Source organism: Grus americana, chromosome 2 (assembly GCF_028858705.1).
Source record: "Grus americana isolate bGruAme1 chromosome 2, bGruAme1.mat, whole genome shotgun sequence".
Lineage (NCBI taxonomy): Eukaryota > Metazoa > Chordata > Aves > Gruiformes > Gruidae > Grus > Grus americana.
The window spans coordinates 50113698-50135368 of NC_072853.1; the positions used below are offsets into that span (position 1 = coordinate 50113698).

The 21671-nt window shown below is 41.1% G+C and overlaps 1 protein-coding gene across 11 annotated transcripts in view; it reads left to right on the forward strand.

Annotated features, from left to right (window-relative positions):
- CHST9 (carbohydrate sulfotransferase 9) overlaps nucleotides 1–21671 on the forward strand; it is a 99296-nt gene that overhangs the window by 71242 nt on the left and 6383 nt on the right. For 7 of the 11 annotated variants that reach the window (XM_054817895.1, XM_054817898.1, XM_054817894.1 and 4 more), the window contains one exon: nucleotides 9465–9502. In XM_054817895.1, coding sequence (XP_054673870.1) covers nucleotides 9465–9502 — 38 coding nt within the window. Of the gene's footprint in view, nucleotides 1–5663; nucleotides 5762–9464; nucleotides 9503–11554; nucleotides 11738–21671 lie in introns of those variants that run through there. The other 4 variants (XM_054817901.1, XM_054817903.1, XM_054817904.1 and 1 more) reach the window with 3 other exon arrangements.

A 21671-nucleotide genomic window follows, 5' to 3' on the forward strand; every position in this document is an offset into this window, starting at 1 on the left:
CTTTTGGCATTGGGGTACTTTGCTGTTTCTGGGTACTGGATACCACATTACTGCTGTTATTTTCTCTCTCTGTTTAATTAAAAGGAAATATTTAACCATGTTTTCAGTAACATATGTGAGTTCAGTTCTCACAATGATTTGCTTCATAACCCCTGCCGTTTCCACTTTTGAGCACTGCCAATATCCAAGTTGGCATAGCAAGGATGCCACGTGGAGGGAGGTGCAACAGGTATTTCTAAAGAAAGCAAAAGGCTCCTGCCAAAGCAGAGTATGGTGCTGTTTGTGAGGCTTGGAGCATCAGGGTGTTTCACCTGCGGGAAAGGAGGACGTTGCAATTAGCCACAGTATGTGCAATACACACTCCGTTGCTACTCAGCTAACCAAAGGTAGTGGTAGGACAGATTACAAGCTTGAGCTGCAGGTTTGGCTTTAAAGACATCAGGCCTACAAGATTTTTTTTTTTTTTTTTTTTTTTTGGCAAAAGCTTAAACATGGTGTCATACAGTGGTGGTGAATTCTTTGCAGAATGGCCTACAGAGTTAATTTTGGATTTTTGAGGAGGTGGTCTCATAAGATCTTGATTAGATAACTACGGTCAGTTCTGTCTTACACGAATTTTCTTTTAATTCTACCCATAAATTGTGTTTTTTTTTTTTTCTTAGTAAACTACCTTTTCAGTATGAATGATACAGTTTGAATTTTCTGATGTTCCAAAACACGTTCAGAGAACATGACTAAAATGTTTTTATATGTCTACTGAGGTTTTCTTGTTGAGGATTGCTTGTACGTCATTATAGACTCTTCTTTTAAGGAGATCCTTAAAATATCACCCATTTAGTATTGTTCTGAAAAAAAACTACAAAAACCCTAGTACTAAAATTGTGTATGCAGAAAGACAGATATAGATTATTTCATAGAATCATAGAATGGTTTGGGTTGGAAGGGACCTCAAAGATCATCTAGTTCCAAGCCCCCTGCCATTAGCAGGGACACCCTCCACTAGACCAGGTTGCCCAAAGCCCCATCCAACCTGGCCTTGAACACTTCCAGGGATGGGGCATCCACAACTTCTTCAGGCAACCTGTTCCAGTGCCTCACCACCCTCACAGTAAAGAATTTCTTCCTTATATCTAATCTAAATCTACTCTCCTGCAGTTTAAGGCCATTGCCCCTTGTCCTATCACCACATGCCCTTCTAAACAGTCCCTCTCCAGATTTCTTGTAGGCCCCCTTTATAACAAGACTGTGTATTTTCTAATAACTCACATATCAGAAGTTGACTACTTCAATTACTCTTGTCAAACTATCCAAATCTATTTGAGAACCGTATCTGTAGCAGTGGCTGAGTTTCCCACCCCCCTTCTCTGTCCCCAATTTCTTTTGAGTAGCACAAACCTGAACCCTTGTGCATCTTGGATTCATATTATATTCTCAGTCATGGATGACCTTTTACAAATGACTCCCAATAACTACAGCTGAATTCAAGCACAAGAGTTGGTCGCAAAAGGTCATACTCTAGTTATACAAAATGTAGATAAATTTGTACACCCTGCAGCAACTGATTGCTGTAGGTTTTTTGTTTTGAATCTTACGAATCTTAATTCGAGCCATGTATTAGGAAAGGTTATGTTCTAGCTTTTTTCTCCTTGTCTTTCTCCTCCTAGTTTTCTTTCCTTGTAAAATTATCCTGTTTAGAGAATTTTTTGAGTTTTCCAGGTGTTAAGGTTCTATTTCAAAGGCCTCCCATTTTACCTTTTCCTTTTCCCCTCTGTTCTTTACAAGTGGATTAATTGCAGGTTCTTGTGCACGTAATCTTCCTTGTAAACATGAGCGGTGTCTTTCTGAGTGTCATATTCTCACTGGGGAATATTTTACTTCCAAATGGAACAATTTCAAAGAAGTTATTTGAGGCCAGTGTGCTAAGAGTATGCCTTAGAGTGGTACATTTAGACCTTAACAAAGAAACACGGCAGATTCAAACAAGTACGGGTTTTTTTATGTAGGCATAACTCAGAATGAGTAGTAAATTGAAAGAATATTTGCTCTCACCACCACTGGTCACTTCCTGGCCTTATGTTGTATAGACAATTCATCTCCTTTTGATTTCTGAACTACAGAAATCGTAGACTAAGGCTTCCCATGGAGACTTTGCTGTGGGACTCTACTTTGTAATTAGCACCGAGAAGCTGGATTTTTCCACCCCTGTTTGGGCTTGCTGCATGCTCATCTTGCACACCACTGCTTCTGATTCACACCAGAGAAGCTTTGTAGCTCAGCTGTTTGTGGTGCAGTTGTCCTAGCAGGTGAGTCAAAACAAGGTTCTGTGGGCAAAACCCTGTAGGAGCTTGTGTGCTGCTTCCCGCTGGTACTGGTGGCTTCATCTTCACATGCCATTTCCAGGGTATTCTAATTATACAGGCATAGTGTGCTTTAGAGCTGGATATCAACTCATCTTCACTAAAAGTGAATGACCAACAGCCAGATTGGATGACCATGACACCATGTGGCTTTGCCCTAACATGGCTAATCTGACTGCAAATTTCAACTGCAGTCACATTCCTCGTCTGGGTGGGGGAAACCATATGTTCTTAATATGGACCAGGAGCCAAAACCGAAGCCAAACTACTGCAATGTTTCAGCCCTACTGTGAGTGCAACACAAAGCTTCAACTGCCTAAGACTAGTATATTAGAGATAGCTGTACGTCCACGTCTTTATTTCTGTGTGGGGTATGCGTATGTAGATTCAAGCTCTCGCTGCTCTCCATGGTCTTTTCCATCACGACAGCTCTTACCGTGCTGTTCTTAGAGTAAACACCAGATGGTTTTCCATCAGTGGAAAAAAATCAGGGGCAACCATCCCTCATTTAACACATACTAATAACCTTGATATAGGAAACTGCAGTGGACCAGCTGATGGGTGGAAACAGCTGCTTTTGTGTCAAAGCCCAGAAACCTATTTTGTGGATAAGCAATTGAGCCTGACACTGGAGCGTAGTTGAAAAGGCGTTTTAACAGATGATGTGACCTATCCTCTCAATGATCATAATATAAAGCACCATACACAACCAGCAACGTGAAAGTGGAGGCTGGCGGTCCATGTGATTTCAAATGAAAAAGCAGTTGCCCTTGCAGTTGTGAGAACTGAGGTAGTTTCTACCTTAGGATTTGGATCACATTGTGACAGAGTTTGAGGAAATGCATCTGATAAGCCATAATTAACTCATCTTTGCCCACCTAATTGCAAATGAGTAGGAATCCATGATTTGCTCCTTTCAGTTCCTTAAGAGAGCAGGAATCTGAAAAAGTTGTGAAGTAGTTGGATGAAAGGGAAAAGCATTTCAAAGCAGTTGCATAGTGAGCTGTAAACTAAAATTGAAACAAACTGTCCTTGTTGTTGGATACAGGATGAATGCCAAACAGGCATTGAAAATATACATGACATTTAGCTGGAAACCATCCAAACCATGATATCAATATTGTGTTGATGTTAAAACCAAATATGCTGTCTGGCATGTTTCCATTATCTCAAATCTTCCATCCTTAAAGGAAAAAGGTGACAATTTTTTGCTTTCCCTTTTCCCAGATATGAGGCACAAGCTTCTAGAAGAAAACTGGCAAACAAGCCTGCCTACTAATTGTGTTAGTGGGCATCCTGGCAATTCTGTGTCATTGAAAACATTTACCAATTCTGATGAGGCAGAGGGCAGGTAAAACTTCAGATTCTTAATAAATTCTAACATCTCGCTGTAAGTACAGTTACACAATGTTAGTCATTGCAGAATTTGGTCCAGGAATGGAGATGAATCACACTCCCCCCTCCTTTTTATGCACAACAGAATTAATGAATGAGGGCCCTCAGTCCTATTAAGACTAATGTTACTCTGTCAGTCCTGTTACTTTTTTTTTTTTCCTTTGGGGTTTCTTCTTGTTAGGACTTCGTTAGGTGGAAACTGAATGGTGTATGTTAATCAACATAAGACATTTGGCTACTTGCGCTTTTGTAAATGTTTAGTTTTCCCAGGGTCCTTTGAACCTCCCAGGGAACAGTTCTGCATCCTTATTAGACACTGACAATTAAAGGTCTGTTTTCATATCAAAAGTAATCACGAAAAATTAGCTAGGGAGACCTTGGAATGCTGTGAGAGTTTCAGTGGTTTGAGATGGCCAACTTTCCTTCATTTGCTTCAATCAGTATCAACTTGGGTTTCTTTTTATGTTTACTACTGCCAGGGCAACTTATGAGCTGGCGTTGTGACAACTGAGAAGGATTATGCAATACCGTGAAGATGTGATTAATACATTTTAGGCCACTGTAATCATATTCAGTTGCATAATTATCACAGAGGTGCAAAAGTAAGCTAAACTAGGTTTTGAAGGCAATGCTGTAAATGAGCAGTTCCAGTTTTCTGAATTCCTTGTGAGGAGGAGGAAAATGCTATGCACATCTGCAGGAGCTGTATTGCCTACAGATCTCAGAGACTGTGCCGATAATTTATAGGAAATGTATGGTTCTGTCCTAAATATTTTAATCTTTGTGTGCCAAGTTACAGGCGTTCACAGAAGATAATCTGTTAGTGTCGCACCTTCTCAGTTATAAGTCCGCAAAACAAATCTGAGTGTTTCTTCCTCAGGCTCTGGTGCCATGGGAAATTGCTGCAGAAGTTTGTCACGAACGAGTACTTTGGTTTCCTTTCACTTCTCAGAATCTGCTCTGGTAGGTTAGGAAAGGAGTAATGAAAGTGGGGTGGATCATAACTGAATAGGTTGCATATGTTTTTATTTAGGTCTATAAAAACAAAGTAAAATCCAAAGCTGTTAGTGTTTCTGTCACGAACTGGGAAAACAAAATTCAGCTGATATTAGAATATCGAATTCCCTCTTCAAAACTGATTTCTTAGTAGTGCCATTCCCACTTACAGTTAAGTGAATATGGCTGTTTCAGACTATGCCTGTGGCTGATTCACAGCAAGGCTGAGGGTCCCCTCTGCCCCCTGGGATTCTCCCCGCTTTTCTCAGCCTGCTTGGAAACCCTCAGACACCTGGGAACAGGGAGACAGACCCAGAATTTCTGTTTGTCCCCTGCCTTGCTGCCATGGCACAAATATTAGTAGGATTATCTGAAGACTTAAGGAAACAAACTTTTTATTCCAAAGCTTTCATTTTATTGATGTTGATGATGGTTGCTTAAAGTATAAATTGGGATTTGATTTTTGGGAGGGGACAAAAAGAAATTGCTTGTTGCTAGGACTTGTAGCAGTCACGTCACATAAATTGGCAGATCTTTGTATTTAAGGGATTTTACAGTCTAATTAAATGCAGTAGTAGTCTTTTGCCTTTTGAAATTAAACCTTTTTTTTCTTTTGCTACATACTTAGGGAACAAACATGCTGTCAAAATCCTTACTGTATCCAACCACTTGAACATAAGAAACAGCATCAAGCTGTTATTTGTTCTGTTGGAGTGTACTCATATTTCCAATCTGAATCTTTTGTACCTGGTGATCTTAATTATATTTGAGCTGGAAGTAGTTTAACATTAAAAGGAATTACAGCAGATTAATCTGTAAACCTGCACAAATATCACATTCCTTTGTATGGAGGTAAGCAGGGCATAGTGTGCATAATTACGTGTTGTTCTTTGTGTAGGTTTTGTGCACAAGGCTGAGGAATCAATGTTGCAGCTCCTCGTGACAGCATCAATTATGGCACGTCTTGCAGTGGTCAGCTACATTAGAAAACATACATTATTCCTCTCAGTAAGGTAATCGTCCTTATAAAAAGAACAGGGAAGCCAAAAAATAAAAAAACCCCACACCTTGCCCTGGAAACAGGAATTAGTATACTAACTGGTGTATGAAAATACAGAGAAATCTTTTAAAGAGTGTTTGCTATAATTTTTGTTTTTCTAAAGCGATATAGCTTGAGGTCAACCCGAGAAGGCCATTTATCTCAACCATCCAAAACCACATAAAGGTATTGTTTTTCACTTTTTGCAACTGGAGAGACAAAAGAAAATCACTAAAAATGATTTGGAGAGGTCTTTTTCTCCAGTCCTGATGCAGAAACATCATTTGAATCCAGTTGCACCAGTTTAGCCTCAGTTAGAGCGGCAGGAGAGCAGAGCCGCAGCAAGTAAGAATTGTCATTCGTACTGATAAATATATCTTTTGATTCAAAGTATCGGTGAAGCGTAGCTGTCTATGATTAAGTCCTTTTGATTTGCTTGAGTTTTCAAGGCTGGTCAGATGGCACTACTGAGCCCATTTGGGAACAGTTTGCTGGATGACAGGTAGAAAAAAGAAATTTCAGGAGAAATATAGGAGAAGAACAAGCCATTCACGTGCAGTCTGAGTTGCAGAAGATGTGTCTCTTGGACTACACCAGCTACCTGCTGGGCAGCTTTCATATAAATTTCCAGATGGCAATAAATTTCCCAGTTAGTTTGATGTTCATGCAGCCATTCATCTTGCATAAGCTGCTACATCATTGCAGTGGCTCTGGAAAAACTGTCATAAATTTTGAATTTAGCATATGTAGGTCTACCAGTAATGAAACTTCTGGCAAGCCTCAAGAATTACCTGCATTTCATGGGACTAACGCGGGTGTTGCCTGTGGGACTGGCTGACGTGTTCTGACAGTTCTGGTTTTATCGGTGTCCCGTTGCCTCATGTCCTTTGAATTTAGAGCGTCCTCTCTAGTGGTGCTTCTTGAATCTCTCTAGTGAATGCTGATGGTCACCACAAGTGATCACAAGGCACCTAAACAGAAACTTTCTTCTCGAAATTGAGGGTACCATAAATAAAACACAGATTAGTGACTAGTCACTGTAAGAGAATTCTGTGGATTTAAAGAGAAGGGGATAAAAAGGCAGGACAAACAAAATTCTGGTTACTTTCGAAGACAAAGCCTTCTACTGCCCTGCTGTTAGTCACCAGCTGGAAACTGAACCCCCTTTCAGTGCTGTAGGTGTTGTCACTGTGTGACATTCTCATGCCCTTTAAAATTTCTTTTGTAAAGTTGAATTCTGGAGGGACATTTTATTTGACAGTTGCTGGTTTTGAAAGAATCTCTGGTTTTAACTTAATGATGATCTGTTAGCGGTGAGGAAGAGGGAAATAAGAGACTATTCTATTCAGACTAAGAAAAAAAAGTGGGTTTTCATGTGTTCATGTGTTTTCACTGGGGATTTTTTGTAGCTTTTCTCCTAAAACGAAAGCACAGTACTCACCTGGACCTTGCAGGCTTCCCCATATAATGGTGCCAATGTATTTCCACCCTAATTTGCAGCACCCCTGTTATTACAGACCTTGGCCTCTTCTGAGCACAACTGCTGACTACACCAAATTCACATAGTTGTTCTGTGATGAGGACAAGGATCATCTAGCGAATAAATGGAGAACACAGTATTCAATTTGCTGGTGACCTTGAATTTGATCTCTCTTCTATCCTTAACAGCCTAGTCAATCTCTGTCCTGTTTAACCCATGTCATCATTAGTGGTATATCACATAGACACTTCTGCAACTGCTTTTTCCTTGATACTACAGTCGTTAAATCACCAAAAGAAAGAACCAAGAGCGAACGAGGAAAGAAGTACCATAAATTCTTCTTCACCTTTTCCTTAGCAGTGTCAGGAATGGCCACAAAGGTCTTTCCCAGTCTTTCTGTTCATTTTTTATATTTGTCTGAGGTAGAAACCACAAGTTTGATTGATAATGCAATTTGCATCTCGAGGCATCACTGGAAATACAATGGCATGAAAGGCTACTCTGGCGGAGCGCACTTTTCCCCCTGGGCTGACTTTAGAAACTCATTGATGTCACTTCCTTCCTCAGTCAGCAAGTGAATTTTCACTAATTCTCAAGACCAGCTGTCCACGCTGTCAACAGAAAGTTATTAAAATTCCTTTAAAGTGAATCAAAATAGCCTAAAAACAAATGTACTGGGAAACAGGAAAGCATCAGTATTCAAAGTCCACAAACCTTTGAGCAAAACAATGTTGATCTAACCAGAGATTTCAAACACTCTGCTTTCCTAGCAACTTGTATATCATTAGAGAATGCTAAAAACACATGCTCCTTTAATCTTCCATTACCAACAATCTATTTGGTTAAAATATTAGTTACAAGAATAAATTCTATTTCTCCCAAAGATTAACTCTGTGAACAAGGGAATACATTTTAAGAAGTTCCCCCTACATGATAGTTGGGGTATTTTTTTTTAGCCAAAATGCATCATTTTTATATTTCCAAATAAAACCACAACACAAGCATGCAGGAAATAATTATCATGAGAGACAATCTTCTAATATAGCCTAAAGTGATTATCTTTATCTGAATTATCTATAATGCTTTCCTTGAAGAAGAGTATTCTCAGGGACAAGTAGGTAAAATCCTTTAGTTAACAGAGTCTTTTAACTGTATTTTAACACTTAAAATGTTTTCACCTAGTTTTAAAAAAATCTATCTTGTGCCACACATATCAGTATGAAAAAATTCTGTTGAAATGGAGTATCAGTTCCAGTGCTGGAGGTGGCACCCATGCTGGGCAGGCTACACTGACGGTTAATAGTGATACTGACAGGCTGTAAACAGTCTCCTATCATTATTACTTTTAAAAAAAACCCCTCTGGGTTCATGTAGCCTAGCTGGATAGGTAAGTGTGAAATTCATGACTTTCCCCAATACATGTCAATGGTCTCCAGTAGCAAAGGGAGGGTAATTGATACCAGCTGCCCTTTTGACAACTAGTGCATGGAAAGAGTAAATGAGGGAAAATTACTGTGCCTTTTGCTCTAAAAGGAAAGAATAAGTTTGAGGTGTCATTGCTGCTAGTGTGCCAGACGGCTGTAGAAAAGCAATGTTCTGTCTAGGCTTTGATCGTATCTTCAGGAGCATGCTGAAGGACACTGCAGAAGAAGGCCAGAATAAGGAAGCAAGACCATAATTCAACTTGCCACTTGATGGATATTATCAGGATAGAATTTCTTCCTTGAGCCAGCTGGTGCCTAACCTCAGTCTTGACACAGGCACGTAATTTTATTTTCGGGTAATGGCAGAAGCTGCTTTTCTTCTCCAATGGTCAAATCCTGAGCTGGATGCTACCAGTCTCTCAGGCACGTATACATGCAGCACCACATCTCACAACATTAAGATGCTTCATAGCACATATTTGAAATTTGTTGTCTTCACTTTAAATGTTGTAATTTCTTCTGGGGTTCCAAGTTAGCAAGATTGGCTACCTATCTCAATATTTTTATCACATCTTGATTAAGATGGGCTCATGTTTCTTTTACTTTAGATGGATTTCCATTTTGAAGTTTTAAGTCATTCATACATGTTAAATACTTTTTCTTGGTTATAAGGTTTGATTATTTTTTTGCTGAATTCACTGGGTTTTGTTCTGTATGTACACGATCATATTCATTAAACTATGTACAAACTAATTATTTTCTTTCTCTTTCAGAGTCTGGAGAAAAATTGCAACAACAGATAATTAATCAGGTATTTTGACACTTTCATACATTTTGTTACTTAATTTTTCATGTAGAAGAATTGTAGCAATTAAAGGGAGAGAACTTCACAGGACAGGCTAATATTAACTACACAGGTGTGCTAAGGACCAAAATATCAGACAACTGCCTGGCTCTGCAAATGTGTCAAATTCACAAGAGCAGCCATCATTTTGATTTAAACCTAAGATTTGCCATTTAAGCAATTTAGTTCATATACTTCTTAATGTGTTGGTGGTGAGGACAAAGCTTAAAGGTAATTTGTTCATTTGTATCAAATTTTTAGCACAGAATTACACTCTTTTTTTTTTTTTTTTTTTTAAGGAAAAGGTAAAATGTCTCCTGGCTGCTAGTATTCCTTTTGAAAAAAAACAAAGCTATTGATATGAAATATGTACACACACATGTAAATGGTGTCTTTCAACGTTGCTTAGGTTTTCATTTCTGCTATAAATTTTCAATGTCACTAAACTGTGACGTTGCTTGTGGAGTTGTTTTCTGTCTTGTCTTTAGGGTATCAGTTAGGAGTAATTATTTAGAAGATAAAAACCTTTGTATATTGCAATTTAGCATTTCAGCATCAGGAAAAGTATATAGGAACTATACTGAAAAAAAAAATTTCCCCTAACTAGAAAGAGAGGAGGAAACCCAGAGTTTACTTTCCTAAATTACATGCTCTTCCGGATTGAAAGGACCTGACCTGTACAGAAGCATTGTGCTGCTTCTCATTCTTGGCTTCTTGTCCTCTTACTGAATGCTGTTATCCAGATGGCATATAAATGGGTACTAGGTTGTTTGTGGGATTTATTTTGAGAAGTCACTTAAAAGTGGTCATCAAAATATTTGTATTCCAACAATTGCCCTCCCTTAAGTAGTCTTCCATCCAATCTACAAATTGAGGCATTGGTGTCATTATGACACTGTTATCTCTGAATTGATCATCTAGATGGAGGACTGACCGCCTGAGGCAGCCTGGTTTGGGGCTAACAGCATTTCCCTGTCGTGGCAGAGCACGGCACGGGTGTCACCGTGTCGCTTTCAGTGGCCTCAGCTGGCACCGATCCTCACCAAGTAAGCCCTTGCAGGTCTGGAAGCTCGGTCCTGTGACACCAAATAATATCGAGAATTGTTACAACCTTCCCATTATATTGAGAAATTGATGGGTGAACACATTTAGCCCAAAATATGGCATCACATAAGCGATACTTTTTCTAAGTAAGTGTAGAAATCTTTTGAAACTTAATGGAAGTTCTGTGCTTTGACGGAGAGTTTATATCCTAAAACACATCTCATTAACTTTTATAAACTAAACTGCATTTTAAATTCAGGCATTAGCCTGAAATGTCTTGCAAAACCACTTTTGGGAGTCCTTATTGGCCAGAAGGGGGGGCAGTTGTATTTTTAAAGCACGACTTGAGGCTACATTGACAGGGCTGTGAATGGCTGATTGGAGACCTAATTCTGCACACTTTCTGTGTGACAAAACCAGCTCTGTGGATGATATTGCCCTTTTCTGAGGAAGAGTGTATTGTGATAAAAAGGACATTCGTCACAGTTGCAAAAGGTGGATTAGGTGCCATACTGTGTGTATCCAGTCTTAGTCTTTTCCTGTATGCCACTGCCTTGCCCTCCTCGCATTGCTCACCTGTTGTGTCTCTCTGCAAGTTAACTTAAGAATATCTGATTTTGCAGTAAAATTGCATTGTCTTGATATGTGGAGGGTGTATCTAAACAAAGCTGTAAAAAGTTGATTTGGGGACAAATGGCAGACATGCACTTTTAAATGGATACTAGTGAAACTGGTGATGCCCCTTTCCATACAGCCTTCCTTTGGACTTCCAAGATATGGAATAATGTTTCAACTTAGAAATCAGTTTCATTTTCAAATCTATAATTTAGGACAGAATTGCAGAGGCACTGCACATTTGATTTGTAGTAAAATTACTTCAATAAATATATTTGTACTGGGGTCGATCCAAATGGAGTATCTCCCATAGAAGGATTCTGTTTATTTTCAATACTGAACTTGAAATTTTATATGCAGGATAAGATACTTATCTGGCTTAAGATCCTGCAGTCCCCTTTAAGTCAGCACAACAACACTGAGTTCAACTGGCTGCCAGAAATTTAAGTGAGGGAGAAGTGGCTCTGCAGAAGATGAATGTGTTACAACTTGACAGGAGCAGGAGTGCAAAGGGGTAAAGAGCAGGAAATGTCTTGTTGAGAGGTGAGTGAAACTGAGAGGGGATGGGGAAATGATAAAGCTGCTGTCCTAGTGATCTCCTGCTAGGTAAACCCCTCACTGTCTGTGGGTATCTAGGACCTCTCACATCTTCGAAGACCACGGTTGTTTCTGTGTGGTTCTTAGCTCTTTCTAAAGCCTAAGCAAAGTTTGGTGAAATATGACATAGATAAAACACTAAGGTAGTATCTGCTTCCAGAAACCTTTGACTAGGCTCTTCACTGGCTCTTGTTCCCTTCGATCATAAGGCATTGCTGGTTTTCCTTGAGCACCTTTTTTGTCATTTACGTATATAGGTATGCATGTTTGTTTAACAGCAGTGATTATTTACCACTCTGAGCAGAGACATTCAGCCATGGTATGCACTCTGCTTTTCAATACCTGTTTTTAACTACCTTTGCAACTTCAGGGTAAATCCTGGCACCAGTGTACAGCCTGGTTAGCTGTAGCGTGTTAACTACTGTGAAGGGAAATGCAAGGAAACAAGAACAAACCTTGTGCTTCTAACTGTGTAACAGTCTTGGCTAAAAAAAACACATTACAGACCGCCAATCAAAACGTGTCTGAAGGCAATCCTTTATGTTTCATCCTTACCACTCAGATTTGTCTGTGTTGTGGTCTTAATGTATACTCCTACACGTGGTTTTGCCCAGTGCCTCTCAGAGGCATGGAAATGCTCTGCCTAAAGCAGCCCAGGAGGCTGTTGGCTTTTTTTGCCATGAGGGCACCTTGCTGGCTCACACTCAGCCTGTTCTCCAGGACCCCCAGGTCCTTTCCTACTTACAAAGCTGCTTTCCAGCTGCCCAGCCCCCAGCCTGTACTGGTGCCTGAGGTTGTTCTTCCCCAGGTGCAGGACACTTCATTCCCCTCTGTCAAATTTTATGAAGTTCTAGTTTACCCATTTCTCAAGTCCGTTGCGGTCCCTCTGAATGGCAGTATAACCCTCTGGTGTGTCAGCCACTCCTTCCAGTTCTGTATTGTCTGCAAACTTGGTGAGGGTACTCTCTGTCCCATCATCCAGGTCAGTAACAAAGATGTGAGACAGCTTTGGACCCACCATTGACCCTGGGGCACTAGTGATTGGCCTCCAGGTGGATTTTGTGCACAGCCATTTGAGCCTAAGCAGTTCAGCCAGTTTTCAGTCCAACTCACTGAATGCTTTTCTAGCCTGTACTTCATGAGGATGTTATGGGAACCAGTGCCAAAAACCTTACTAAGTTTGAGATAAACAACATCCAGTACTCTCCCCTCGCCCACTAAGCCAGTCATCTCACTGTAGAGGGCTATCAGACTGGTCAGGCATGATTTCCCCTTCGGATAGCTATGCAGCACGAAGTCCAGCTGGAGGCCAGTCACCAGTGGAGTACCCCAGAGGTCACAGCTAAATAAAATACTGTTTAACTTCTTCATTACATACCAGGGTGATGGGACGGAGTGTACCCTCAGCAAGTTGTCAGAGGATACAAAACTGGGATAAGTAGTTGAGATACCAGATGGGTGTGCCACTGTTCAGAAGGGACCTCAACAGGGTGGAGAAATGGACAAACAGGAACCTCATGAAGTTTGGGAAAGTGAAATGCACCTGGGGAGGAATAATCCCCTGCTCCATCATGCTCCCAGGAATTGAGGTCGAGGTGACCAGGCTGTAGTTTCCTTGATGCTCCTACTAGCCCACCTTGAAGACAGGAGTGACATTTGCTTTCTTCCAGTCCTCAGGAACTTCCCCCATCACTACGACCTTTCAAAGATAATCAAGAATAGATTCACCGTGACATTCTCCAGCTCCCTCAGCACTCATGGGCGCATCCTATCAGGTCCTATGGACTTGTTTATGTCCAGGTTGTTTAAATATTCCCTCACCTGATCCTCTTCCACCAGGGGAAGCCTTCCTTGCTCCAGACTTTCCCATAGGTCTCAGGGGCATGGGGTTGTTGAATGCCAGTCTTACTAGTAAAGACCAAGGCAATGAAGGCATCAAGATACTCAGCCTTTTCCATGTCATCTGTCACCCAGTCCCTAACCAATTCAGCAGTGGGCCCATATTTTTGCTAGTCTTTCTTTTGCTGTAGAAGCCTTTTTTGTTGTCTTTCACATCCCTCCCATGTGGGTTTTGGCTTTCCTAACCCCATTCCTGCATGATCAGACAGTGTCTCTGTATCACCCCAAGTAACCTGTCACAGCTTCCATCTCTTGTATGCTTCCTTTTTATAAAGTTATCTTTTTTTTCAGAAGCTCCTTTTTCACGTGTGCAGACCCCTGCTACCTTTTCTTGATTTCCTCCTCATGGGGATGAACCATTCTTGAGTTTGGAGGAGGAGATCCTTGAACTTCACCTAGATGTCCTGGACCTCTCTCCTCTCTAGGGCTATATGCCATGAATTTTCTCTAAGCAGGTCCCTGAACACCCCAAAAGTCTGCTCTCCTGAAGCATTGTGATCCTGCTTTTTGCATTGTTTCCTCTTTTCGATATTCTGAACTCTGCCTTCTCATGGAACTGCCATCACCCTGATCTTTGTATCTCTGACCAGTCCTTCCATGTTTGTAGGTGTGAGGTCCAGCAGGCAACCTCTCATTGTTGGCTCTTGGATCACTTTCATTAGGAATTTGTCATCAATCCGCTCCCCAAACCTGGATTGCTTATGCCCTGTTCTGCTGCTCCTCCAGCAGATACTGGGGTGGTTAAATATCCTTGTGAAGACCAGAGTCTGCAAACATGAGGCTTCTTCCAGTTGTCTGCAGAAGACCTCATCTACTACTTCTTCCTGATCAAGGGCTCTGTCACAGACATCCACCACAGTGTTAGTCATGTTGGTACGTCCTCTAGTCATGACTCACATGCTCTCCACTGACTCTCATCTGTGCAAAGGCAGAGCTCCGTACATCCCCACTGCTCCCTGACTGAAAGAGTGACTCCCTGCCTTTCTGTCCCAGCCTGCCCTTCCTGAAGAGCCTGTGTCCATCCATGGCAGCTCTCCAGTACTGTGAGCTGTCCCACCACATCTCTGATCCCAGTGAGACTGCACACAGACCTCTAATTCCTCCTGTTTGCTCCCTGTCCAGCGTGCAATAGTGTACAGGCACTGTCGAGGGGCCCCCAGTGGTTTCCCAGAGAAGGTATGAGAGCTTCCCCCATCGTGCTGTCCTGTGAGTACTCACTTGTTTACATGCATATGCTTGAGGTGGGCACCTCTAAGCCCTGTCTGGTTGACTATGAGATCCCTCCTGCTGCCCCTGCACATTTTGTTTACCAGTAAGCAGAAATTGCACATTTGAAAAATTAATTTTCCATTCATTATGTGATATCTGATCAGATAGGAAAATCAGACAGGAAAAAATGTTCAGGTTTGCCCTATACATAACATTTGCTTTCTTCCAGGCTGATCAGGGCTGTTCCTGATACCATCCTCTGCGCCCTGTTACCAAGTTCAGGTAACATAACAGTCCTTCACTGATTGAATAATATATAATACCAAGATGATGAATCTCAGAAAAATACAGGACGAAGTATTATTCAAATAAGAACAGCAGACACTTTTATTATTATTATTATTATTATTATTATTATTATTATTATTATTATTATTATGAGAACCTTTTCAGCATCCTTTCGGAGGAAACCAGTTCTCAGGCTGTATAGACAGGAACATACATGCAGTGTGTGAATTCAACTTTATGAAGAATGATTCTTCTTGTGAAAAAACAAGCATTGGAGTATGCCACAGACTAAAACAACTGGATGTTTGATAGAAGTATTGAAAGAAAGGGTGTGAGGTTTGAGCAATGAAGGGCAGTACAGGCTGGGAAGTTGGGTTGCAATCCTCATTCTCAGATTTCCGAGTGTCCCTTCTCTCTCTGTAAAATGGCAAGGATTTTGTATCAGTGTTAATCAGAAATTAGGAATCACAATATTCACATGGGGTAGGCAATTATTATCTTTCCTTGTTTTGCAGACATGGAAAAATGAAGTGTGAAGGTCAAGGGATTTGCTCAAAGTTATAAAATCAAACACTGTGGTTCTGGCCGGTGTGCCTACCCTTAACCACAGTGCCGTTCTTTCTCATTATTCCTCTGCTTCAAGGAGGGATTGTGCTTGAACTAGTGAGTGTTTGGATGGCACACCGATCATCTGTGGCACTGCTTGCAGAGTAATGCATACTAAGTGGGTAGCTTACAAAAAAAAAAAAAAACAAAACCCTGCTACAGAATAAACTAGGGTATTTTCTTTCACCTATGATAAACACGAGTTAGCCCCCTTCAGTGGAAATACGGTATGCTACTTTTCAGTCAGTGTGAGGAGGGAGTGTGCAGTGGATAATCCCCTTTGTAAATTCACAGCCTATTTTGTCCCACAGTAATTTATGAATGCAATCAATTCTCAAGTATTAATATTTTTTGTAAAGTTGAACACATGAATTTGTTTAAAAGTGTATGAATATAGACAAACACAGATTTGAGAGATTGCCGACCCAGAGTGCATTATACATTTCTATTTATTTTTTATTTACCAATAAAGTCATCTACTTTCAATCACAATTAGCATTTAATTCAGGGGAAAATGCTTCGAGACCTCTAGAGATCTTACTGTGTCTTCCAAAGCAATTTGGGGGAAATTGAATTCTTCATGCCTGAATATACATTAATATTCTTCAGCTGAACCTAGTTTGATTTGAAACTTTTCTTACTATTTCTAAAAGAGCAAGATGTCTCATTTATGCTGGAAGATACGTGTGTTTACCTGCAGACAAGATAGAAATGGATTCTGTTTACTGGCAAAAAAAATCCCTGTGGATTTTGCCACAGCCACTAATGTGAGAAATACTGCCGTGTATGCAGAAGCACAGCATTACATTACAGGCCTTTCTTCTCAAAGGGAATGGTGGGGTTTGTGGGGAAGGAGTTTATCATCTTCATTTTTACATTTCACCGATTGTAAATGCCCTGGGTGCCCTAGGGAGACCTGTCCAGTCACGCTGCCAGGCCATCTCCCTCTCAGTCCTCCTGCAATAACGTTTGAAGCCGGGGATGATTTTAGCCAGCTTTGACATAGCTGTAAGAGAAGAACTCAGCGATGTAAAGGGTGGTGGCTGCTCAGAGGGGAAGTTTTGTCCTGGCTGGGGAAAAGGCAGTGTGTGGTATCCCAGACCTGTACCCATTTCAGGAGAGGACCAAGGGCTGGCTGGCCGGCGAGCACGAATGCAGGTGGTGAGCCACCACTTTGCCCACTGCTGCCGGTTGGTACGGGCAGGAACTAGAAGTGCTGGCCAGGGAGAGATGGGATGGGGAAACGTGATTGAAACCCCTCCAAAACTAGGCTACCACTTGTGTTTGCCACTTGTAAAACCATCTTGTTGAACAGCTGGTTTGTAGCTTAATGTTTGCAGCTGAAGTAATTTCTTTTAAAGGATTTGGTACCCAACTTGAAGACTTTTGGGCTTCGGATGATGTTGTTTCCCCATATAACACATGATCTTTGCGCCCTTTTTATTCCAAATATCTTAATGACCATCCAAGCTCTGCATTTGGCTACTCAGAACAAACATCTAAGCAACTATTTAGGTGTCTATATATCTTCACTGTAGTTGGGGGGGCAGGTTTGGAAGGAAACTGAAGTGCCTAAATTCAGTTCAAGTCCAGATCTGCAACAACCTCTGTGCATTCGTGACCTCCCAGAGGAAGCAGCTGAGCCTTGTAAGCTTGTTCCTCTGCAGGTACAGGTGTGCCCCAGTGTTGGCAGGACTGACCCAGCCCAGGCACTTATTATCTCATTGTGGTGGAAACCCAGAAACAGCCATCTTGCCAGGAAACCTCATACCTGCCAGATTGGACTGCATGAGGTATGGGTATGCCATGTGGTCTTCTTAATGTGATGTTGGGATATCTGTGAAAACTAAGTCAGTGATTCCCGGAAATAAGGAAGTCCAGGTTAATTTTCTTCCTCTGCCCAAGCAGATTCAAGCCTACAACTTCTGTGCAACTACCTGTAAGACGCATCTTTCATCCCTCCTGTATATAAAAGTGAACTGGGGAGAGAGAGAGAGAGGCTCCTCTGATGTCTGGTGGTTACAGCACTCCCTGGAAGAGGGGAGCCAGCGTTTCAGTCCCAGCATGCAGGGTTAATTAACCTCCAGGGTTAATGCCCAGCAGTTAGTTCACCCTCCCCAGAAGATATGTCCACCCATGCAGACGGGGCAATGGGGACCGGGTATCCCCTGTGCAGGGTGGGTGTTGATGAGCAGGTGCCAAGACATGGTCCCTGATACCTCTGGATAAAAACATGTTGGCATCTAGCCTCAAGCATCAGCCCTTGTCTTTAGAGAGGAAAATAGATGTTGTTTAAAATATGAAATGTGCTCAAAAATGCTGCCTGGCTTGAGTTGTGAACTTGCAAGAGGCGTTATTTATTTTCTTCTTCATAAAATGACTGTGCATATGAATTACCATGCACTCGAAAGTAATGATTTTGAGAATTGCATTTGTCAACAGAAGGAACTGTTTAGGTTATTCGACTTGCTTCTGTGCTTTACATAGGCATGTTAACATTATTTAATGAACTCAAATAAGAGACCAATATGTAATATACAGAGATTCCCTGAAAGTGTCATCTTCAGATGATACATACAGTAAACCTAACAGCCAGTGGAACCTGAGAGTCTTTTTCTAATGTTATTCTTCATAAAATGAGTATTGCGTGCCTAGTTTGAGTCCATTTTGAATTTCAGGTTGTTTAAGCTTCTTTGCTATGACATTGTTCTGTACAGAAATAAGAGTGAGTGCTGATGAAGATTTTTGACCACTGACTGCAGTGGCTGACTTAGGTTTTATTAACAGAGTTTACAAAGAGAAGAAAGGCTGAGCTCAGAATTAAATGCTGTTTGAACATACTCATTTACCTGTACCTAAAACAAGTGTGACTGCGTAGCAAGGAGTTTAGGCTAAATATGGCCAAATGTTAAATGGTCCACGATCTGAAAGTTGCCTTTTGTTGACAGTACATCTTAGCTACACATCTAGAGACAAGCACTCTGTGCAAACTGGCTGCAGACTCTGTCCAAGCACAAGCTGTCTGGGCTGCAGTGGCTCTGTGCTTATTTACAAGTCTGTAAGTTATGCTGCAAAGAACCAGCCCCGTGAAACTGTTGTCAGAAAGCTAGAGAAGCAGCATCAGCATTGCACTAGCCAGAAGCCAATTTATCATTACCATCGATCAACCTTGACAATGATTTCTTTATTAGTAATAAGGGAGTGGGGTGCTTGTTTTTATTTTCAATACTTGGTTGCAGTTGTCTTGGTGAATCTTAAATCTGTCATGCAAACTTACATGTTACTTCGTTTCTGATAATAATAGCATCTTTATTGGTACTTTTTCTATTAACTGTGCCTTGATTTTTCTTATTCTTCTCATTCTGAGCATGTTTTGGAGAAACCAAATGTTTTGACTGTGAGGGCAGAAACAGGAGGGAGTTAATTCCAGTTTTGAACAAGAATTGGCAAGTAAAATTAGAGATTAATTTTCTTCATCCAAGTTGCTGACCATATGAATCAGCTTGTGGAAGTGGCTCGCGCAGACTGTCTTGCCTCATTAGTGTGGGTGACACCGTGCTTTCTGTAGACGAAGGGAGGTGGCAGGGAGAGGAGGGGAGCCCTCTGCAAAGCCAGGAGTTTTGTATCTGTGAGGGTCGCAGGCAGAGACAAATCGGTTCCTCCTGTCCCCTTATTAAATGGGAACGGGACTGCTACTGTAATCCTGATAATGTTACTGTTTATCTTACCCCATTGGGCCTCTTCACTTTCCCCATTGCCTGTACGCCTGGGTTGTTCTTCTCCAAAACCAGCTCTGGATTCGTGCTCTCTTCCACACCAGTTCATTTACTGACACTTGGCCACACCGTGTAAAAAAAATAAATCTCTTTCCCTCTGCCCTCCTTCACTCACTTTGTGCCCTTGTCATAACTCCAAGTCACCCTGCATCGAGATGCTGAACTTTCTGCTAACAGACTCAAGGGACAATAGTCACTGATTCACAAAGCTCTGTTTTGAGAAGCAGTATTTAAAATGACTGGTATCTGTTAATTAAAATTTACCTGCAGTATTTTTTTTCTTACTATGATCGGTTATTCTCATTTGTGTCTGGCTTGGTGTTCACAAGTATCTCCCTTGAACCTAATTGTATTTCAGCTACCAACTGTAAAGTTTGCCTCTCAGTCTCTGCAGTAAGCTCTGAGCACCTCATGTAGTCTTTTCCTTTTTCTTTTTTTCCCCCAACTTGTTTAGTAATGTTACACATGCTTGGTACAAGCACATGTGCTTTAGGGATACGTATCCGATCGATAGGAAAATGTGGTGTCTGTTATAGTAAGGTTTTGCGTTGCAGGACTGATGGCTCCACATACAAAATATTCCTAGATCTTAATCCAGAGGAAAGATAAGCTTGCTGCTATTTTGTGGGGTTTTTTGAGAACTTTAGGAGCAGAAGGAACTATGAAAGTTCATAGCACAGTTGTTTCATTCTTTCTTTTCCATAATGGAATTGTGTATAAGCCACAAGGTATCTCTGACAGAAGTACCACCGCTAAATTTGCAGTGTTCACAAGGAATACATATGTCAGCTCTGGTTTGTGAGGAATGCAGCAGTGGTGATTTGCCCTGAATAAATTAGATAAGCCAAAAATTCATGACTCCACTGGGAGGTGAGGGGTTAGTGGTGCCTATCTGTTTTAAGCACGAGTGATGAATCAAGAGGTTTATCTCCACTGCACAGAAGGTGAAGCACCTCATCAGCAAATATTTCCTGTCACTTGTGGCCAGCCTGGATAGTCTCTCCATGGGAAGTCCTGTCGGGATTTGTTTAGCTCACCAACATTACACTACACAGCTGCTATGATATGAGTTGTGAGCGTATTTAGGTGTTAGCTCAGGTAGCATAGTAGTAGAGGAGTCTGGCCATTCCGAATTATGTTTTGCAAATAGTCTTCTAGCACAAAAAAGTTAAGGATAATCCCTCCTTCTGGCGCGCTTAAGAAAACTTGCACATACATGTGTAAGTATAGTTCTGCATGTTTTTGTAGCTAAAGTGAGGTAGTAATAGCTTCAGGCTTCAGTGGCTTGCTGACAATGGGAGTAATGCAAACTTTTCATCATATTTCAACTACATACTAATTCTGAGACATCTGCCACAATCGTGGACCTCTGCTGAAAAAATCTTTCTAACTGTGCCCAATTATGTGAAGAATTTGATATTTTAAGCAAATGAGGTTTAGGCTGAAACTATATATTACCTTTTCAAAGACACACGTACCTACAATCCCAGTAAGAGGATGTTTGCTTTGCAGCCCTCCAGTATTCAAGCTGCCTTCATCTAAATACCTAAATTGAGAGACTGATCTCCATGTGTTCTCTGATCAATATAGAATCAGAGAGTGAGTCAGAATACGAACCTTGCCTCAGAAGAGCGTTTCTCTGTTTTCTACAGAGAGATCCTAGGTAAACAAGTAAGGTCTTGAAATTATGTGGTCATTATAATACAATCCCCATGTAAGAAGCAACATAAAGAAATACATTTATATGGTGAAGTAAAGTATCTAGTGCTCTCAGTTCATGCTGAACTTTGGCACTGCTGAACACGTCTAGTACCAAAAGACTGGGATGTAAGTGAAGATACCATATACTCCAAGCATGTATTTCAAACTGCCGTCATTTCATCGCTGGGGGGCCTTTGCTTCTTCTCGTGGGTAAGTTTCCATAAGTATGGACTGCAGAACCCCTGCCTGGGTTGATCAGAAAACACAAATGCTCTGTACTTCTAAATAATTGTTTTTCATAAGTTTCATCTGAAAAAAAAAAAAATGTTTCAGCCAGTTCTTGTCTTAAGGAATGAAGTTTTTTATCATCTTTGAATATCCATGTCTTTGCAGAGCACCTA